Below are 19882 nucleotides of genomic sequence, written 5' to 3'. Positions count from 1 at the left end.
GCATATGCATACTCTCTTTATCAAAAGAAAAAAAAGAAAATCTAGAAGATAGTAGTCTGATTTACATGTATTTGATAGCCTACTTGCATTCCAACCAATTCCTCATAGCCTATTAGTTTCTCATGTAGTATAGCAATCTTGAACTTCTCATTTCTGTGATTCGACAGCTAGTTATAGTTTACCACTTAGTTCTCATGTTTTTACATATCATAATTATTTATCATTATTAGCCATTAATCTTTGTTTAGAGTTGAGTTAGCTTCATAAAAATCCTAAGTGAAAAATAGAATAAATTAGAAAATCCAAGGGAACAGAAAATAATATTAAATTGGGATCATTATCTTAAGTGTGTATCATGAGTTCCTTCTACATATTAAGATGGACCACACATTTTGCTCTAAGTTTCTTAGAGGCCTGAGTAAACAGGCAAACACTATGACTTCTTAGTTTTGCGGGTTTTTTTGTTAAAGATTTTATTTATTTATTCATGAGAAACACAGAGAAAAAAGCAGAGACACAGGCAGAGGGAGAAGCAGGCTCTCTGCAAGGAGCCCGATATGGGACTTGATTCCAGGATCTCGGGATCACGCCCTAAGCCAAAGACAGGCACTCAACCACTGAGCCCCCCAGGCGTCCCTCACTTCTAAGTTTCATAATGTCTAGTAGCTTTGACAAAAGGAGATATATCACAAAGGAACACTTTACTATTTTGAAGCTTTGGTACTCCTACAGGGATCTCCACACTGATGAATCAGATTGAAACACGCAAGGCTAACAGTACTCTTTTTGCTTAAGTTAGAGGAAAAATTAAAACTGAGAAACTTGGGATCCCTGGGTGGCGCAGCGGTTTAGCGCCTGCCTTTGGCCCAGGGCGCGATCCTGGAGACCCGGGATCGAATCCCACATCGGGCTCCCGGTGCATGGAGCCTACTTCTCCCTTTGCCTGTGTCTCTGCCTCTCTCTCTCTCTCTCTGTGTGACTATCATAAGTAAAAAATAAAAATTAAAAAAAAAAAAAACTGAGAAACTTTGTAGGCCAAGTAGTCTTAAAAAGTGACTAGCCCCAAAACGCGACAGCCACACTTTCTCCCTGATGCTGATTTGATTCCCACCATAGGCATTTGAAGAATAGAGGAATGGTACAAAGACAAGAACTCTCCAGTTGAAAGGGAATAGTGACCCCAGTTGCAAAGAAAAAAATCCCTAGAGTTAGAAGATGCAAGTTATAAAGAAAAGATTCTCAATCTTTAAAAATAGGTCAGAAAATTGTATCTAGCTGTAAAATTGGCCTGACCAGTCTCAACAGCAACCTAATCAGCCTAGAAGCCAAAGGTATTTGTACGTACATTAGACTCGGAGGCTGATTGTCCGAATTAGGACGAGTTAGGCAGTTTCTTCCCTGAATCATCATCGGTCACTCTCAGAAGCCTTCAGAAGCAACTAAACAAGGACTCTTTGACGTTCATATGATGGTCTCCAGGACAGGATAGCATATAAAGACAATAGCTATAGCAAGAACAAATTAAACTGGTTTTCATCTTGAAGCTACTGAGCTTTTTTTTTTTTTAATAGAATAGAATTGGATGAAGTTGGGTCTCACTGTTAAAGTAGGATCTACTTGGATAGATCCTACTAGATAGATTATTTGGAATCATAAACAAATCTAATAGATAATGGACATGGCCCCTGTGAGACTTTGAAGAACAGAATTTTATAGAAGTCATAATGCCTTAAAAAAGGATATTTCTACATTTCCAAAAAAGAATTTCCTGTTGTTACTTAGCTATTCTCCAAAACCAAAGGAAAAAAAAAATCCTTGTTGTTTTCCTGTTCTCTGTTATTTGTGATTTTTGTGTGTCTGCTTGTCAATGTGACTAGTGTGGGGTGACCTGAGTGGGTGGAGGCTGGCAGCACTGGTTGGGAAAGAATTCACCCAACGCAGAACAAGGGAGGTAGAGATTGATCAAATGCACCATAAGGGAGAGGCAGGCAAGACAGCAAAGCAGAGACTGTGTGTCCAGAGACGGGGGCGGTGGGGCTGCAGTTACAGAGGGAAAAAGAGGGAGTGTTGGAATGTGTGGGGTTTTCCTATTTGGTACCTGCGTCCAGATGTAAGAGACCCATAGGTCAGCTAGGGCTTATGGATATTTTGAGGTGGATTACCAGAATAGCTGTTTGTATTCAGCCTAGGGGTTGGGAGTGTGCCTCTCTGCCTTACTCAGGCTTCCATTGTTCAAGTCCGTTGCCTAAAAGCAGCCTCTACAACTAGGGTAAAACTTCTGGTGAAATACCTAAGCTTCACTCAGGCTGGGATGGAAAGTCATATTGGCCTTCATCTTAAACATCGCACTTCCTCCTTTATCTTACACATGAAAACTATAAAAAATTATGGACTCAGAAGGGTTTCCAGGTCACCTGTGGTCTGTTCAAAAAGTGAAGCAAGCATAGGTTGTGTAGTACCGAGCTGTTCTCTCAATCAGCTTTTCTAGAGAGGCGTACTATTCTGCGACTTTTTTCTTATTCATCGCTTACAGTCATGAAGCAGTGATAGTCCTTTGGTTTTGGAGAAGTGCAGCCTATATTTCAAGACAGGATTGTCACAGAGTCATGGAAAAAGCATGGGTTTGGGATTCAATTGACTTAAGGTTGAAGGTTGACTGAAACACTTGTTGCCATTTGGTCTTGGGGAAATACCTAATCTCACTAAACTTCAGGGAACTCCTATACAGAGTATAAATATATCCAACTTGCAGAGGTGTTTGAGAATTAAAAGAAGTAACACATGTAGGGACATGTGCTACTTCCTAACACTTAATCTGTATTTAATACAGCATAGCTATTAATATAGACATTTTTGTCTCCAAGTATATTACAAAGATTACCAAGTACTTTTCATTCATAACCTCATTGTATCTTCAAATCACTTTTATGTATTTTTTATTTTTTAATAGATTTTATTTATTAATTCATGAGAGACAGAGAGAGACAAAGAAAGAGAGAGACAGAGAGATACAGAGAGGCAGAGACACAGGCAGAGGGAGAAGCAGGTTCCATGCAGGGAGCCTGATGTGGGACTGGATCCCCAGTCTCCAGGATCATGCCCTGGCCTCAGGCGGTGCTAAACTGCTGTGCCACCAGGGCTGCCCTCAAATCACTTTTATAAAGAGGAAGAACAGTGTTTTTGTTTTGTTTTGTTTTTTTAAGTATTTTAAAATGAAGAACTAAAGCTGAGCAGCAGGCTAGTACCATGGAAGGGACTGAGTCAGGCCTTTGAGAATTTCTGAGTACAAATTTAGTGTTCTTGTCACAGACGGAGCCCTTGGGAGGTGGGTAAAGTAAGCTTCTCTGAATGTGGTCACCTTTGACATTGTCTTGCTTCCGGTCTAACCTTACCCTGCAGCAGAACCAGATAGCTGAGAACATTCTGAAACTACAGACCTTGCCCCCAGGGAGAGGTGTGGGGTAAGTGATAACAAGGTACAGAGTTGATCCATTAACAGTGTTATATCCATGTCCCAAGTTATAATTAGAAAATAGATATGTATCAAACACTGGGTTTTTTATGAATACTATATATAATATCTATTATATTCTTATAATAATGGCAAAAAAGTAACAGGAGCAAGTGTCATTAATCTTTAGGTTAGTATGAATTTAATGGTGTGCATCATGTTTGAAAAATAAGGACTAGCTTTTAAGCACAAAACAGAGCTTGCTTGTTTACTTTGTTTTTAAAAGGGATGTTTTAAAAATTACGAAGTGAATATTTGTTGCCTAATATTTTCATAGACTTAGGGGAAAGGGTTATACTATGGACAGAGAGCACTTTAATTAAATTTGGGCTATACAGAAATAGATTTAAGTTTGAAAACTTGCATAGAAGATTATGGTATCAAATATGACAGCTAGATTCTATTTGGTCTGGACAATATAGGTTTATCAGGCTTTTGTTTCTTTTTCTTTAAAAGTAAATATACAATGAAAATACAAAAAAATCAGAAACCATTTTGGAAAGAAAGCTTAAGAAGGTTGAATCAAAACTGGTTGAAATGATTCATTGGACACTACATTTAACTTTGGCGAGAAAAATCACATAATTATACCTGATAACTAGAAAATCAGGATTTTTGTTTGCAACTTAGAAGGTGTGGAAGCAAGGACTTTGTTAGCCCTGTGGCATTGTGTGATTTAGAAAGTGATGCCTGTCTGGGTGAGCAAAGAGAAATGTCCTTTCTTCACTTGCTAAGCAGATCAGGGGCTGGAATCTGAATTCCACTTATGCTCCTGAAACTAATAGAGTGTAGCCCACTAAGAGTATATTGCCATCCTGGAGAGGGAGAAGAAATTAAATTTAGGGAGTGTTGAAGTTTGACCTAGTGTAATAGTGAAGAAGCAAAAGTGCATTTAGTGTGGAAGCAAGAAAGGAAGAAGCAGCAGAAGATGAGAAAGGCAAAAGAGAAAAGAACTAGAATAAAATGCCAGTATTGCTCATTTTGCAATTTTCCCCAAGGCTGTAGGAAATCCTTGAATCCTGCCAGCCTGCCTATCTCCTTTATGAAGAAGGGAGGAATGGGAAAGGGGAAAAAGAATTTTCACGCTCAACTCTCTTCTCACACTTTATTGCCCATAAGACATAATACAGTATTTACAGAATTTGCCTCATTTGCAAGACATTTTGGGATGTATTTCTCTTGAAGTTAAATGGCATTTTGGGTGTATTTTACAAATGAAAGAGAGAAGGCACAAAGGGCTTCTGCGACTTGCCAAGGTCACCCTATTCTTTGGGACAAAACCAGGATTAGAACCCCAGTAATAGAAATGCCACTACAAAGTTTGTCAGCGGAAGCTGAGATTTCTTTCTGTAGCAACTTTTATGCCCCAATGAATTATCCTTTTTTTTCCCTAGGTTTATGTACCAATAAAAAGTATTAAGTTTAGTCAAAAGGAGATGCTTTTAAACAATTGGTGTAATTGGAAGCATAAGATAGTCTGTGGAATGTGCTAAAATACGTATCGCTGTAAAAAAGAAAAGTGCTGATAAAGATGCTAGTGTTAATTTTTTTTTTATTTCTTTGAAAATGCCAAGATTAAAAATGCTGAGACCTGCAGCTTTGCCCTCTGGATTTATGTGGGGTCCTGCTGGTTGCTTTTTAGAAGGAGAAGATGCTTGATTAGTGTTAACACTAGGAGGCTGAAAACCTGTCAGGCTTTACATAAAAAATTGGTTGCTTATGCCCACTGTTTTCTCTTAGAGTTTTTGCATGGTGTCAGCATTTATTACCTCTAAGCAATTTAAAAAGCATTACTCCTTAAACTCTCTACTATTACCTAAAAAGCAAAACAAAAAATATACTTTATGCAATTTTTCCTTAAGATATTACTTTTTTTCTTTGAACACTCTTATTCTTTGGAATGAGAATATATAACTCCTACTGAGTTAATTTCTGATCAACACATATTCAGAGCATTCACAGAAGGAAACATTGAAATCAAGAAAACAGAACACCAGCTGATATATTCTAGAAACAGAAAGGCATGGGATCAAGACTTCTACAGTTTCCTTAAGCCTTTCCATCCTCCATGTTATTCTAAGAACATTCTTAACACACTCCTGTTTGAGGGCCTCTATTTCCTATTTATTCTCCTCACGGATGTGTAAGTAACTCCTTCAATTTCTCTTTACGCTCTGCTCAAGGGCCGCCTTATTAGAGAGAATTTCTCCAGCCATACTATTTTAAAACAACTTGCCTCCCACCTTACTATCTATCCCCTTTCCCTACTTTATTTTAATTCTTTCTCATCTCCAGCTAGAATGAGCTCCATGAAAGCAGGGACCTAATCTATTTTATTGCTTTATCTCCAGAGCTTACATCTTATGCGACACATAAACAAACATATACATTTACTGAATAGAAGAAAGATATTTAAGGACAGTTCTTGGTGTTATGATGTGCCCATAGGAAAGCCATCAAGGTCTAGATACCTTTCACTTAGGGATCATATTGTTCAGTGTAGATCCAAAAGAAAGGAGCAACACCCCTGGGTTATAGAATTATAGGAAGACAGACTTGAGTTAAAAGTAAGGGGAGGGATGCCTGGGTGGCGCAGTGGTTTAGCACCTGCCTTTGGCTCAGGGCATGATTCTGGAGTCCCGAATCAAGTCCCACATCAGGCTCCCTGCATGGAGCCTGCTTCTCCCTCTGCCTGTGTCTCTGCCTCTCTCTCTCTTTTTTTCTCTCTCTCTCTCTCTGTGTATGTGTGTGTGTGTCTCATGAATAAATAAATAAAATCTTAAAAAAAAAAAAAGTAAGGAGGAACCTGATAGTAATTGCAGCTGCCTGAAAAGTGTTTGATTTTTCTATAGATGCTTATATAGATCGCATGACCACTTAGGGGATAATTATAGAGGAAACTGAAGTATCTTATGCAAATTAGATTACATCCTAACATTTCTTAGAAGTATATGATTCTGTATTGACTCAAAAGTTAATCACTGAGTTTGATTATTCTTCAACGTGCTGCTGGGCATGTGTATCTGTTATGTTAACATTCTAAATCAAGGGGTAGCCAAATTGCACCTCCTGGGCCAAAGTTGTCCCCGGCACCTCTTTTTGTAAATAAACTTTCATTGGAACACAGACCTGATGGTTCATTTATGTATTGTCTGTGGCTTCTTTCACACTATACTGCCACAGTTGAGGAATTGGAACAAAGACCATATGGCACACAAAGTCTGAAATATTTATTATATGGCCCTTTACAAAAAAAAAGTTGGCTAATCTCTGCCCTTAACCAATAAATTGCAAAAAATAATACATAGAAATAAATCTCTATTTAGTTTCCTGAATACCTTGTCAACATCATCATCATTATTATTTTTGATTATCGTATCAGTTAAGTTCCAACTGTAATAGACTCTCTGAATATACAAGACTCTCTGAATATTTAAATAGAGGGAATTTCATGAAAAAAATTGTTACACAAATGATGGAAGAGGCTGACAAGCCCATCCATAGATCAGCATCAGCAGGAGGATGCCACCACTCCTCTCAGGGAGACAAAGGAAGGAGGTTTTATTAGAGTCTAGAGGCTAGAATTACACAGCAGAAGCTAGAGCCATAGGATAGGGCCAGAGGGTGGAGGGATGGGGTAAGTGTGGTGCTATTACCTAAAGTTGGAGTCACAAAAAAGATTCAGCTTCTGCCTATGATGCTGCTAAGGTGGGGAGAAAGAAAGGGAAAGACTTTCCCTTCCATTGCCTGAGTCATTGTCAGAAGTCAGCAGGCACAGAAGCCTGGGAAATGGAGCTTGCAGAGTTTGTTCCCCTGAAATACAGAGCAGAGCAGGAGAAAGAGAGAATGAATCTAAGAATGCCTAGACCCACGACCAGAACAGCTGCTAAGAGTTATTCAGGACTCCCCTGTGCCAGCTACAGAGCTAAACAGTTCACAAGAGGAGGTGAATACTACTATTATCCCCCGTTTATAGATGAGGCTTGGAAAACTAAATTGCTAAAGGCCATGAATTAAATAAATGACCAAATTAAAATTGAGTCCATGTTCTCATACTCCAAAATTATGCTTTTAGCCCTCTTGTTTTATGAATGAGGAAAAAGCAACTTGAAGGAGAAAAGAAACTTGCTGCTGAAATGACAGGAACTCAAGTTATTCCTATTAAGCTTTTATCCATATTAACAGAGCTAAAGCTTTGTGCTGTCCCTGTAGCACTTAGACTTCAAAGGAAGTTCCCATTCAGCAGAAGGAGTGTCCTTACACCCAGTGTACTCGGTAAAAGGAATTATTAATTACAACTACCTAAGGGTGTTGAAAGAGATTAAATAGATAATACATCTACAATAGGCCTCTGAATAGTGTGCCACAGAGTGCGTACTTGCCAAATGCTTAGTAAATGCTAAGTAGCTGCTGTCACTGTTAATAATTTTATTATGCTGACCCTAGGAGTGGTTATCACAGGAAAGAGTATAGATTAGAAATTTTATGAAATGCTAATCCAAGTACTTTATTAAACAATAATAGCCTCCTGTCAGACTTTTTACTTTACCTGTATTTTGGAGATTCATTACAAGGTAGCCAAAAAATGGGATTTTGTCTTTAAGTGAATAGTCCTCACGATGCCTAGGTTGGTTAGTTCAGGGCTTTTTTTTTTATGTACCAGTGGTTTTCTACAAAATGTCATCTCTTCCTATGATGTCATAAGTTTCTTTCATCTAGGATGGCCTTTTTCCAACTATTCCCAACATATGACCTTCTTCCTTTACCCATGGCTTTACTTGGCTTCATTCTTAATAGTTTTAACCCCCTAGAATATTCTTTCTCAGTGAGTTCAATTCCTATAATGATTTATAATATTATAAAATAATTATTTATAATATTTGTATTATAATTGTAGTTTACTTGAGATTTTCCTCCTCCACAAATATTTCCCTCATCAATCACGTGACACATGGATCTTTTACCTTTATACGGCACTGATAGGCCACCTGTACCAAACTGTTGTATACTCACTGCCTGAGATAGCACCACAGTTCTCCCATTTGTGTCTGGTTTCTCCAACTAGATTGAAAGCCATGCTTGGATGAATGTTTGGGTGGTTGTTGCTTTACAAATACTTAAATAGTATTTGAAAACTTGTAGTCAGAGATCAAACTTCTTGTATTTTTTTTTAATTGATGATGTTTCATTAAAAACTAGTCTCAATGCATGGCAAAGCCACTGACAACTTTAATCCTCGTGTGGGATTCCCTGAAAATGGTTAGAATGACTTTTTTTTTTGATCCAAAGAAAAAGCACACCGTGAAACAAAATACCCTGGAAGCATATCTTTTCAGCATGGTGTATGCTGTAGGTAACCTATGCTAAATAGTTTATTTTTCATTTTTTTAAAAGAAAAGTAAGGGTGATTTGACAGGCAGAATCATTAGGTTTGAAATTGTGGTGTCAAGTTTTAATATGCAGAAAAGATTTTAAAATACAGGGCTCACAATAGAATGTAAAATATTTTCAGAATTTGAGGCTTTGGACTTGATGTGGTAGAGATTTGAACCAATATATAGGAAGTAATGATGAACATGCAACTATTTGCACATTGTAATCTATTATTTTTGTACATGCTTCAAAGGACCATTTACAACATACTGACCTTAGAAACTACATAAAGTGAATGTAGAGATCCCAGGGAGGGTAGTAAAAAAGTCTTTGAATGATTTCTGAGAGTTTAGTCTACTCATCATTTATTCACAATTAAGAATTTTGTCTACTGACCTGTCTTGCTCTGCCATATATGTGTGGGATATTTTCTCCATCAATATATCAAAAGCAGTGATTGTTTGAGGTGTTACAACTGCAGAACTCTTAAAAGATAAGTCAAATTAGGTCATATTGCTCAAACTCCGTGAGATGTTATACTTTTAATTCTTTGTGAACTTAAAGATTGAATTAGGATGGCCTGTGGTATTTGGAATCTAGACCTAACTACATTGGCAAGGTTTTCCTTTATAAAAAAAAAATCAGGTAGAAGAAGCATTCCAAACTTTTAAAAACAAACAACCCTCTCTTCACCCTCTCAACATCTTTCTCTCCTCCCCACCCAACACTTGCACATGTTTTGAACCAATTTAGTATTTTATTTTCTGTGATGTTTCATAGATTAAATGTAAATCTTAGTAAGTCCAAATTCCTTGAATTTGAAGGTGTTTAGACTTGAGGCCTAGCATTTGCCCAGTTCATTCCACATCTTAAAATATGGTTTTTGTCAAGACTAGACAGTAAACAGCCATAGTAGTAGGGATCCAAACCACAATTAATAGTGCTGAATGTTGTGTTACAAACCTGCCTCTTGATTTCTTAAAATAAAGAGCTGGGAGTAGCTGTGGCAACTGGACCTTAAATAATGTTACCAAAAGGAATTTTATGTTTTAGTTTCTTCATCTAGTTTATGTATGTTTATAAGGAGGTACCAAATGGATTGATTACAAAGTGGACTGTGACATGTATCTGAGTATAAAGTTTTAAGGAAACCGTCTAACACTTAATTTCGTTTAAATTACTTCAGTTGTTTGTTCTATGGCTAAGATTACAATTCAGACACATCAGTCTGAATACTGGTTGTAGAACAGTAAAGTAAATGCCAGAAATATAGCTACAGCATCAGTCAGTGAGCTAATGTGACAAGTTCAGGCAATTTTAATTTTAGGGACATTGTCCCTTAGTTTTGGTATTTTTCAACAATCATACCATTTATGATTTTATTTTATTTTAGCCATGTCCTTTGGGGGCCCGAGATTTTCGAGAGAAACAGTGTGCAGACTTTGACAATATGCCTTTCCGTGGAAAATATTATAACTGGAAACCCTATACTGGAGGTAATGTATAACCTAGCAGAGCATTTCATCATGCTTGAGAGCTTTGCAAATATAAAAAAAAATATAAATACATACAAACACACACACATTCATACACATACTAGTAAAAATTAGTGTTTGTAAATCAAAGCAGGAAAAATGCTTACAGTACTAAAAAGTTTCCCTGTAATAAAGTTTGTTAGTAAAAATGATCAGAAATCATTTATAAAAACCTAATTCTATAATAACAAGGTATAAAAGTCCTAGAAAGGATGTAAATCCAAATAATGCTTTTGAGTTCTTGAGACTTCCTTGGGATACATGGGCACTACATTATAATCATTTATAATCATTGAATATTTAGAATTATCACCCTAAAAACAACTTATAACAATATAAATCAACTCAAAAAGTGGCCAGGAAAAGCTGTATTCTTTCTTGGTCAAAGGCCAAGGATCTTCCCATAGATCATTATTATTCATTTTTAGTATTGGGACACATTTTTACCCTTTAATTTGGGCATGTATCAGACACTAATTGTTCAGTAACCACAAGAAGTTTCCTTGTACTCCCAAAATACAAATTAAATTTTGTTAAAATTTTCTCTTGGAGATTTTAAAACACTTTCATTGTTTGTTTTTTATTCTAATATCTTACCTTGAAAGCTTTCCAACAGAGCAATATTAAAGAATCTTACACTGGCAAGATTCTATCATTCATATTTTAATATGCGTTGTTACATTTGTAACTATCTCTCTATCCATTAATTGATTTATTTTTTAGATGCATTTCAATGTAAATTGTAGTCATTGATATAGTTTCCTCTAAATACGTCAATACGTATAATAGTTACCACAGTTCAATACTGGTTTTTTGAGGTTAGATGATGTATAATGCATTGCACCATCTTAACTGTACTTTCCCTGAGTTTTGGCAAATGCATACGTGTGCAAAGCCCTATTAACATATAGGACATTACCATCCTTCCAAAATTCTCATAGTCCTCCTAGTCCTTCCCAGTCAATAGCTGTCTCAACCTATTTCTTCCAAGAGGCAACCACGGTTCTGATATTTTTTGCTTATCATAGATTAGTTTTGCCAGTTCCACTTCATGTAAGTGAAATCATGTCATATTTGCTCTTTTGGGTCAACCTTTTTTGAGTCTAGTGTTTTTGAGATCCAGCCAGGTTATTGCATGTATGAATAGCTTATTCCTTTTTATTGCCGAGCAGCATTCCATTGTAATACCCAGTCTGTTTTCCCATTCTACTATTGATGGTGGGCCACCTGAGTTGTTTCTAGTTTTCAGCTGTTCTGAATAAGCTGCCGTGAACATTTTTGCACAAGATTTTTTGTAAGCGTATGTTTTCATTTCCCTTGGGTAAATACTTAGGAGTGGAATTGCTGGGCAATAGGGTAAGTGTGAGTTTAGTTTTAAAAGAAATTGCCAGATGTTTTTCCGAAATTATGTACCATATTATACTCCCACCAACAATATATGAAAGTTATGTTTGTTCCACATCCTCGCCAACATTTGGTGTTTGCAGTCTTCTGCTGGTAGGTGTATAATAATGTCTCAGTACAGTTTTAATTTGTGTTTTCTGATCATTGATTATGTTGAGCACATTTCTATGTGCTTATTGATGATTTATAAATCTTTTGTAAAGCATTCAAATCCTTTGCCTATCTTTCCTTTGCCTATTTTTAATTGGCTATCTTTTTATTCTTGAGTGGTAGTCATTTATCAGATAAATTTTATGAATATTGTCTCACATCTTTGGACTTTCTTGTTACTTTTTAAATGGCATTTTGGATGAGTATAAGATGATAATTTCTATGAATGCTAATTTTTCGGTTTTTTCCCTTTTATAGTTATTGTATTCAGTGTCCTGTCTTAGAAATCTTTGCCTTTCTCAACCCAAGAAGATATTTTCTTATGTTTTCTTCTAAAAGCTGTGTGGTATTGGTCTTTACATTTAGATCTACAGTCTAAAAATAATTTGGGGTTACTGTGTGTGTTTCTAGTGTGAACTCTATTTTGTTTCACTATTTGTCAACAGCAGAAATGTACAATGAAATGTACACAATGCACAGTGAAATGAAATGGCAGCAATACTATGCTAGTACCACACTGACTGAATTATTGTGAATGTATAGTCTTGGACATAGGTGGTGTAAGTTCCTCCAACTTTGATCTATTTTTCAAGAGTTCTTTGGATATTCTAAGTGCTTTGCATTTCCATGTAAATTTTAGAATTGTTATTAATTTTTACAGAAAAACATGCTAGGCTTATGATTGCTATCATGTTAGAGCTATAGATCAATTAAAGGGAAAGTGATAAATCAACAACATATTAACATTGAATATTGCATTCAATAGTGAATTTATGAACATGGCATATAGATACCCATTTATTTATGTTTTCTTTAATTTCTCTCAGCTATGTTTTATAGTTTTAGGTGGTAGGTCTTGCACTTCTTTTGTTAAATATATTCCTGAGTAATTTTTTTTAACTATTGTAAATAAAAGTTTAAAATATATCATTTTCAATTGCTTGCTCTAGTAGCTAAAGATAGATTTTTGTATCTTAACTTTGTATTCTGTGACCTTCCTAAATTTCCTTTGTTCCTTTAGAGCAACTATTAGTCCTAATAGTTGTTTTGTAGATTGCTTAGGATTTTCTTGGTAAATAGTCATGTTATCTGGAAGCAGAGACTCTTTGTATCAATCGTTATGCCTTTTAATTCACGTTCTTGCCTTAAAGCACTGGATTGGCCCTTCAATACAATTTATACATGTAGTATTATATGTGCTTTTCTTTTATTCTGTTGTTAATATGGGAAGTTGGATTTTATAATGTCAAGCCAACCTTTTATTCTGAGGATAAACCCCATGTGGTAATGATTTATTATATTTTTATATGTTGATGGACTTAATTTCTAATATTTCATTATGGATGGTTGTATCTATTTTTTTTTTAAGGAATACTGATTTGCAATTTTTTTTCCTGTCATGTCTTTGACAAGTTTGAATATAAGAGTTACTATGGCATCTGGAAATAGAATCTCTATATATTTTGAAAGAGTCTGTAAGATTGACATTATTCTTTAGATAGAATAGATTTCACTACTAAAACCTCTCAGGCTTGGTATTTTCTTTGGGGAAAAAAAATTGTTACAAACTCAACTCCTTTAGTAGATATCAGGCTATTCAGATGTTTTAAAAAAAATCTGAAGAAATTTATATTTATGTTACTCCCACGTCCCATTTCTTGACAGAAAATTGATTATAACATTTTTTTACTATCCTGTTTATTATCTGTAGGCTCTGTAGTGATGTATGCTCTTTCATTTCTGATATTGATAATCTGTGTTTACTCTCTTTATCTTGATCAGTCTTGCTTGAGGTTTATTAATTTTATTAATCTTTTCAAAGAATCAACTTTTGACTTTAGCACTTTTCTCTTTTATTAATTTTTGCTCTTATATTTATAATTTTTAAATTTGGGGTTTATTTTGCTTTCCTATATTACCAAAACTTGATTTTTGAAGTTTCGCTTAGTTCAAAATCTTTTATTTACATTGTGATTTCCTCTTTGACCCATGGTTTATATAGAAATATGTTATTTTAAAAAAAAGAACGATGTTATTTTTATTTCCAAATATTTGATATCTTCTAGATTTTTTTGGTTATTGATTTATAATTTAATTCTATGATCAGAGAATACTCTGTATGATTTAAATTTTTTAAGTTAATTGAGATTTGTCTTATAGTACCGCTTATAGTTAATTGAGATTTGTCTTATAGTACCGCTTATGTTCATGTAATGTTCTGTCTATACTTGAAAAGGATGTGTTTTCTGCAATTGTTGGACACAGCATTCTATCATGTCAAGTTGTCTGATACTGTTGTTTAAAGCTTTTAAACTATTTCTGATGTTTTTCTGCTGTAGTTCCTCTATCAGTTACTGAGAGAAGTATGAAAATCTCCAACTATTATGTGGCTTTCCTTTCTTTTTTGTAAGTTTTTCTTCATGTATTTCAAATTGCCTTTATTAGGTACATATACAGTTAGGATTATTTTGTTTCACTGTAGGAGGAAGATAATTATAAGCTTAGTGAATTAACCTTAAATTCATAATAAGCTTTCACTAAGGGTAAGTGGTAATGATGTGACTTTACATTTAGAGAATCATTTTTTCTTGAAATAATAGCAGTACCTCTTCTGAAAACTCAGTGTAGCTGAGTGGGGTACCTGGGTAGATCAGTTGGTTGAGTGTCTAATTCCTTATCTCAGCTTGGGTATTGATCTCAGAGTCATGAGTTCAAGTCCTGTGTTGGGCTCCACACTGGATATAGAGCCTACTTAAACAAACAAACAAACAAATAAACAAAAAACAGCTTCACTGTACCTGAGCAAGCTGAACACATCTTCAGTAATAAAAAAGGGAGAAATGTATTCTTCTTATCATCACTTAGTGTAATGGTCTAAGGAATACAGCCATAGGGACACCTGGGTGGCTCAGCGGATGACCATCTGCCTTTGATTCAGGGCAGGATCCCTGGATCCTAGGATCAAATCCCACATCAGGCTTCCCAAAGGGAGCCTGCTTCTCCCTCTGCCTGTGTCTCTGTGTCTCTCATGAATAAATAAATAAAATATTTTTTAAAAAAAGGAATATAGCCATAGCATTTGTATGTCCTACATATCAAATACTACCTTACATAATTAAATAATGTTAAAATTGAGTTTAACAAAACTCATGTTCTCTTTTTAAAGCCTGATACATAAAAAGCTACATTAAATTCCTAAGCATTACAATAAAAAAAGGGTAGCAATAAAAAAAAAAATCCCAGTAAGGTTTATGGAAATTTAGAGCAATTTTATTCATGAGACTATTATAAAAGTAAATATAAATACCTTGATTATCAGTTCAGGAAGAAACTATTCTATTTATTAATTGTTATATTTATGCTCATTAGAGCAAAATGGATCATTGACTTAAGTCTAATAACATTTCAAATTATATACTAGTTCAATAGCCTACCTATATGCATTGATAATGGAAGTAAACATAGACTTAGGCCAGTGGTTGTAAACTGGAAGTTCAGGAACCAGATTTTACTTATGTACATGTTTTAATCTCCACAATGTTTTTGAAAACTTTGAATGAGTGTCCAAAAACGAGTTTTTATCTTAAAAATCGAGTCTTCCATCTTCTCATGAAAAAACAATATCTTACAATATTGGGCCATCTTCTTGCATTTATACAATAATCAACTATAACATAGATCTTCTTTAATGGAATGTTCTCTCTAATTTAGCATTGTCTCTATCACTCAGTTGGCCTGTCTCTTTTATTTCACATACCTTTGCTGAGCTTTCTACTTTCTACTGAGACTAAGCATATTATTTTATCTTCCTGCCTTATTTTCATTGTTAAAATAGTCTTCATTATTTCAAACAGAAATTGTATCAGCATAATTAGAATAAAACCAAAATATTTTAAACTTCATCAAATGAAGTGTTTTTAAGTCATAATTTCAATCAGTAGTTACATATTCATAAATAGCTCTCTCATGCAGTGTTTTGTATAAAATAAATTCATATGCATTGTCATTTTTCCAATATACTATGAGGTTAGGCAATTACTCTGCTTGTTTTTTCAAATTGCTACTATTTATGCCCATTTTTCACATCAACCTTAAAAAATACAAATTTCAGTGACAAAATGAAAATGATGGTTATTCTATTCACAAAAAATTTAGGAATTGTTTGGACACCTGGGTGGCTCAGTGGTTAAAGCATCTGCCTTCTGATCAGGGCTAGATCCTGGAGTCCAGGATGGAGTCCTCATTGGGCTCCCTGCAGGGAGCCTGCTTCTCCCTCTGCCTATGTCTCTGCCTCTCTCTCTCTGCATTTCTCATGAATAAATACATAAAATCTTTTTTAAAAAATTTAGGAATTGTTTTAATTATTCGTGTTTAATGCTATATGTAATATTTATCTTTGATTTAGTAACAAGAATTATTCCAATTTAATGTTATAATTAGTTTTTACCTTTGATTTGCTTATGTAATAAAGATTTATCTCTAAATGTGTGCTACAAAATAAATAATAAATAAATAAATAAATAAATAAATAAATAAATAAATAAAGTATGCTACAGCCACATTCATGGAATATGATATCTTTAAAGAGGCATAAATGTAGAAGTTTTTTTGTTTTGTTTTGTTTTGTCTTTTACAACTACCATATCCCTGCTTGAAATAGCAGAGTTTTTGTATCAGCTTCAGTTAACAAGTGACATATGTTGTAGAAATTCCCATTTGTTATATGCAATTATTGTGTCTAGCCTCCTCAAGCTTTATTTTCTTAGTTTTTTAAAAAATGTTTTCATTTCATCCATTTTTTTCGACATTCAGGTACCTCCACTGCGATCCCTTATAACCTAAAATATATTGTTAAGTATATATTAGAATTACCTAAACACTTTAAACCTTAAAACTGTTTAATTCATCCTCTGTCAAGTTCCACAAGCAATGAAAATAAATATGAAATTTTAGCAAAGGAGGAAAGAAACCTACACATCTGGGTATATAGTAAGGGAATGATGTCTGTATGAATTGTAAATTTACTGTGGTTAATATGGAATCACTGTTTCTTAAAAGAACCACTCCATTTATTTCTTTTCTGCTGTATTTATCCAGGTGGGGTAAAACCTTGTGCATTAAACTGCTTGGCTGAAGGTTACAACTTCTACACTGAACGTGCCCCTGCGGTGATTGACGGGACTCAATGCAATGCAGACTCATTGGATATCTGTATCAATGGGGAATGCAAGGTTGCTCCAATTATGAATTTTACCTCTTTTTTGGGGGGCTTTTGAGACTTCTATCGTTTTTCTCAAATAGTCACTCCTAATTAATACTATGCTCAGAATAAAGAGAGCCACATTTTTGAGAAATTCAATTTCCAATTAGGAAATATATGTCATATACATATACTATGACAGTATACATAGTTAAACTTAGAATAGCCTGTTCATATTCAAACATGATGCAAATGTGGTTTATTTTGGTGCTATAATTATATATATAGTAATTGCTAGAGGTCTGAATATATTTTGAACTTTAATTTCTGTTATTTTCTTTCATTTATAAACAGATGACAAAGATGATAGGAAGAGAAAGGGAATAAGGATTCAGCTCTTATTCATATGGCTACCATATGTTTTCATTAGAAGACTGATATATTTCATAGCATAATTTTTCCTCAAAGTGTGAAACAGCTATGTTTCTCCTACTTTGCCTCTTTTTGAAGCATTTTGAAGCACAATGGTATTTATTATAGTTAGTCTTTACCTTATTAAAGCATTCATTTTAGAAAATTAGCCAGACTAGTTGAGTTATAAGAGCAAATCCATGCTATTTTCCTAGACCTGTATATAAATCTACTCATAATAAGAAAAGCCACAAAAATCACTGTTCTCATAGTTTTTTTCCTTGTTTGTTTTCATTTTATATTAAAGAGAAGCACAAAACTGAATCTCAGAAACTTAGAAAGAAGAGATAAAAACGCTATCAGCTTTGTGTCATAATTTCTTGCAAAAGTTTCTATCCTTCACACTACTTGCTTCCCAGTGTATCTGATGAGGATATCCTGTGCAAGCCTGTGATTTTTATGACAGTATTAATTTTTTTTTTTTTGGATAGCAAAGACTAAAGTACAGGTTTTTTCAAAGATCACGTGTCTGATATCAATGGCCCAAGGTCATTGTACAAATTCTAGTACCAAACTAAATACCAAAAATATATAAAAATCTACATTTCTGTGATTAAATGCAAAACTGAAAGGTGGAATTTCAGCTTCCAGAATCCTATGCTTCCATCTCCTTGTTTTTATGCCAATTATATTCAGCCAGTGGAAACAGGTATTCATTTTTAAAGGCTTCCCCAGTTTTAAATTCCACAACTAATCCTTGACACTAAAAATTGGATATCCAAAAGAGCCAGTGATTTAGAAAGGTCAAACCATAATGCTCAGTCAAGACTCCTGCTGTTATTACCCTGTGTAGACAACATGCCATTTTTCTTAATTCTTGCATTTCTTGATTAAAGGTGTAAGAAAGAGTTCATTGCCAACAATTTCTATTATTTTAAAATTTGGAGCACGGTATCTATAAATGAAGAAGAAATCTAGGTTAGAAATATAGACAGAATTTTTTTTTCTTTAAACTTATATGTTGAGAAATGTTAGCTAAGAACTTTGTAGACAGTGAAGGAAAAAGAAGAAAGAAAAGTATTTCCTGTTTTGATCTCCTTTCCTGGAAAAGCAAATAAATGAATATATTTATTTGGTTAGTTATGGTTCCAAGAATTCCTCTTCATGACATACTGAATATTCTTCTCTGTTTTCAGCATGTAGGTTGTGATAATATTTTGGGATCCGATGCTAGGGAAGATAGATGTAGAGTCTGTGGAGGGGATGGAAGCACGTGTGATGCCATTGAAGGGTTCTTCAATGATTCGTTGCCCAGAGGAGGTGAGTGTGTAGAGAGAACTCTTCCTCACACCTCTGACATCCTGGGAATAGCCAAAACATTTGATTTCTTCCCTACCCCCTTCTCTCTACATTTTTTTATTTAGGCAATGTTTTTTTCCCCCAAAATACCTTCAGCCTCTTAAGTATTAAATATAGATTCATGTAAGATTTTATGGAAATAATATTCCCTTTATATTTGACTTCATTTAGCCATGTTTTTCCTTCAGATCAGAATCCCCACAGAACATTGATGGCAGGACCATGTGTTGAAAAAAACAAAAACAAAAACAAAAATCAAACCATGAACATGTTGAGGCTTTGAAGACTATCTTGAGATATTTCAGAGAAAAAGAAAAATATTCTAGCTGTGTTCATGAACCCAAAAGGAAATTGGCCCATATTTCATAATTTATAAAGTGCAAAGTGAACAAAAGATTTGAAGAACAAGGAAACTTATTACTGAATGGTTACTAAATACTCATTTTCTGACTAAGGCTGCACATGCGGCTTATTACTGGTTGTCTTCTGTGTTCCAGGCTACATGGAAGTAGTACAGATACCAAGAGGCTCGGTTCATATTGAAGTCAGAGAAGTTGCCATGTCAAAGAACTATATTGGTAAGTAGCATTTTTTGCTAGATTTTTAAAACTGCTGAGGAAAAGCAACACAGTATCCTGAAGGAAAAGACATATTACTTGGGTAAAACATTTTCATGCTTAAATGAAGTAAGTTTCAAATTTTATAAGAGCTAAACAAAAAATTCGTAGTTTATAGCGTAATCTTCACTGGGTTGGTTATTTGATTTTTAAAAATCAGTTTTTTTGAGGTATTTATATATGATAAAATACATTTATTATAAGTGTACATTTCAAAGAATATTGACATATAATAAATATATAAATAATATATATTATTACTATAAACATGAAAATAGTAAACATACTATTACTTTAAATATGTTACTATATGTAAATATAT

General features: G+C 34.4%; 1 protein-coding gene across 1 annotated transcript in view; it reads left to right on the top strand.

The window, feature by feature from the left end:
* Positions 1-19882, top strand: part of ADAMTS6 (ADAM metallopeptidase with thrombospondin type 1 motif 6) — a 287287-nt gene that overhangs the window by 200562 nt on the left and 66843 nt on the right. Inside the window, exons 14-17 of the mRNA XM_038530727.1 lie at positions 10278-10380; positions 17071-17204; positions 18781-18904; positions 19441-19521. Coding sequence (XP_038386655.1) covers positions 10278-10380; positions 17071-17204; positions 18781-18904; positions 19441-19521 — 442 coding nt within the window. The remainder of the gene's footprint in view (positions 1-10277; positions 10381-17070; positions 17205-18780; positions 18905-19440; positions 19522-19882) is intronic.

This window comes from Canis lupus, chromosome 2, assembly GCF_011100685.1.
Source record: "Canis lupus familiaris isolate Mischka breed German Shepherd chromosome 2, alternate assembly UU_Cfam_GSD_1.0, whole genome shotgun sequence".
NCBI classification, from domain to species: domain Eukaryota; kingdom Metazoa; phylum Chordata; class Mammalia; order Carnivora; family Canidae; genus Canis; species Canis lupus.
This window is presented reverse-complemented; position numbering and strand designations above follow the sequence as displayed.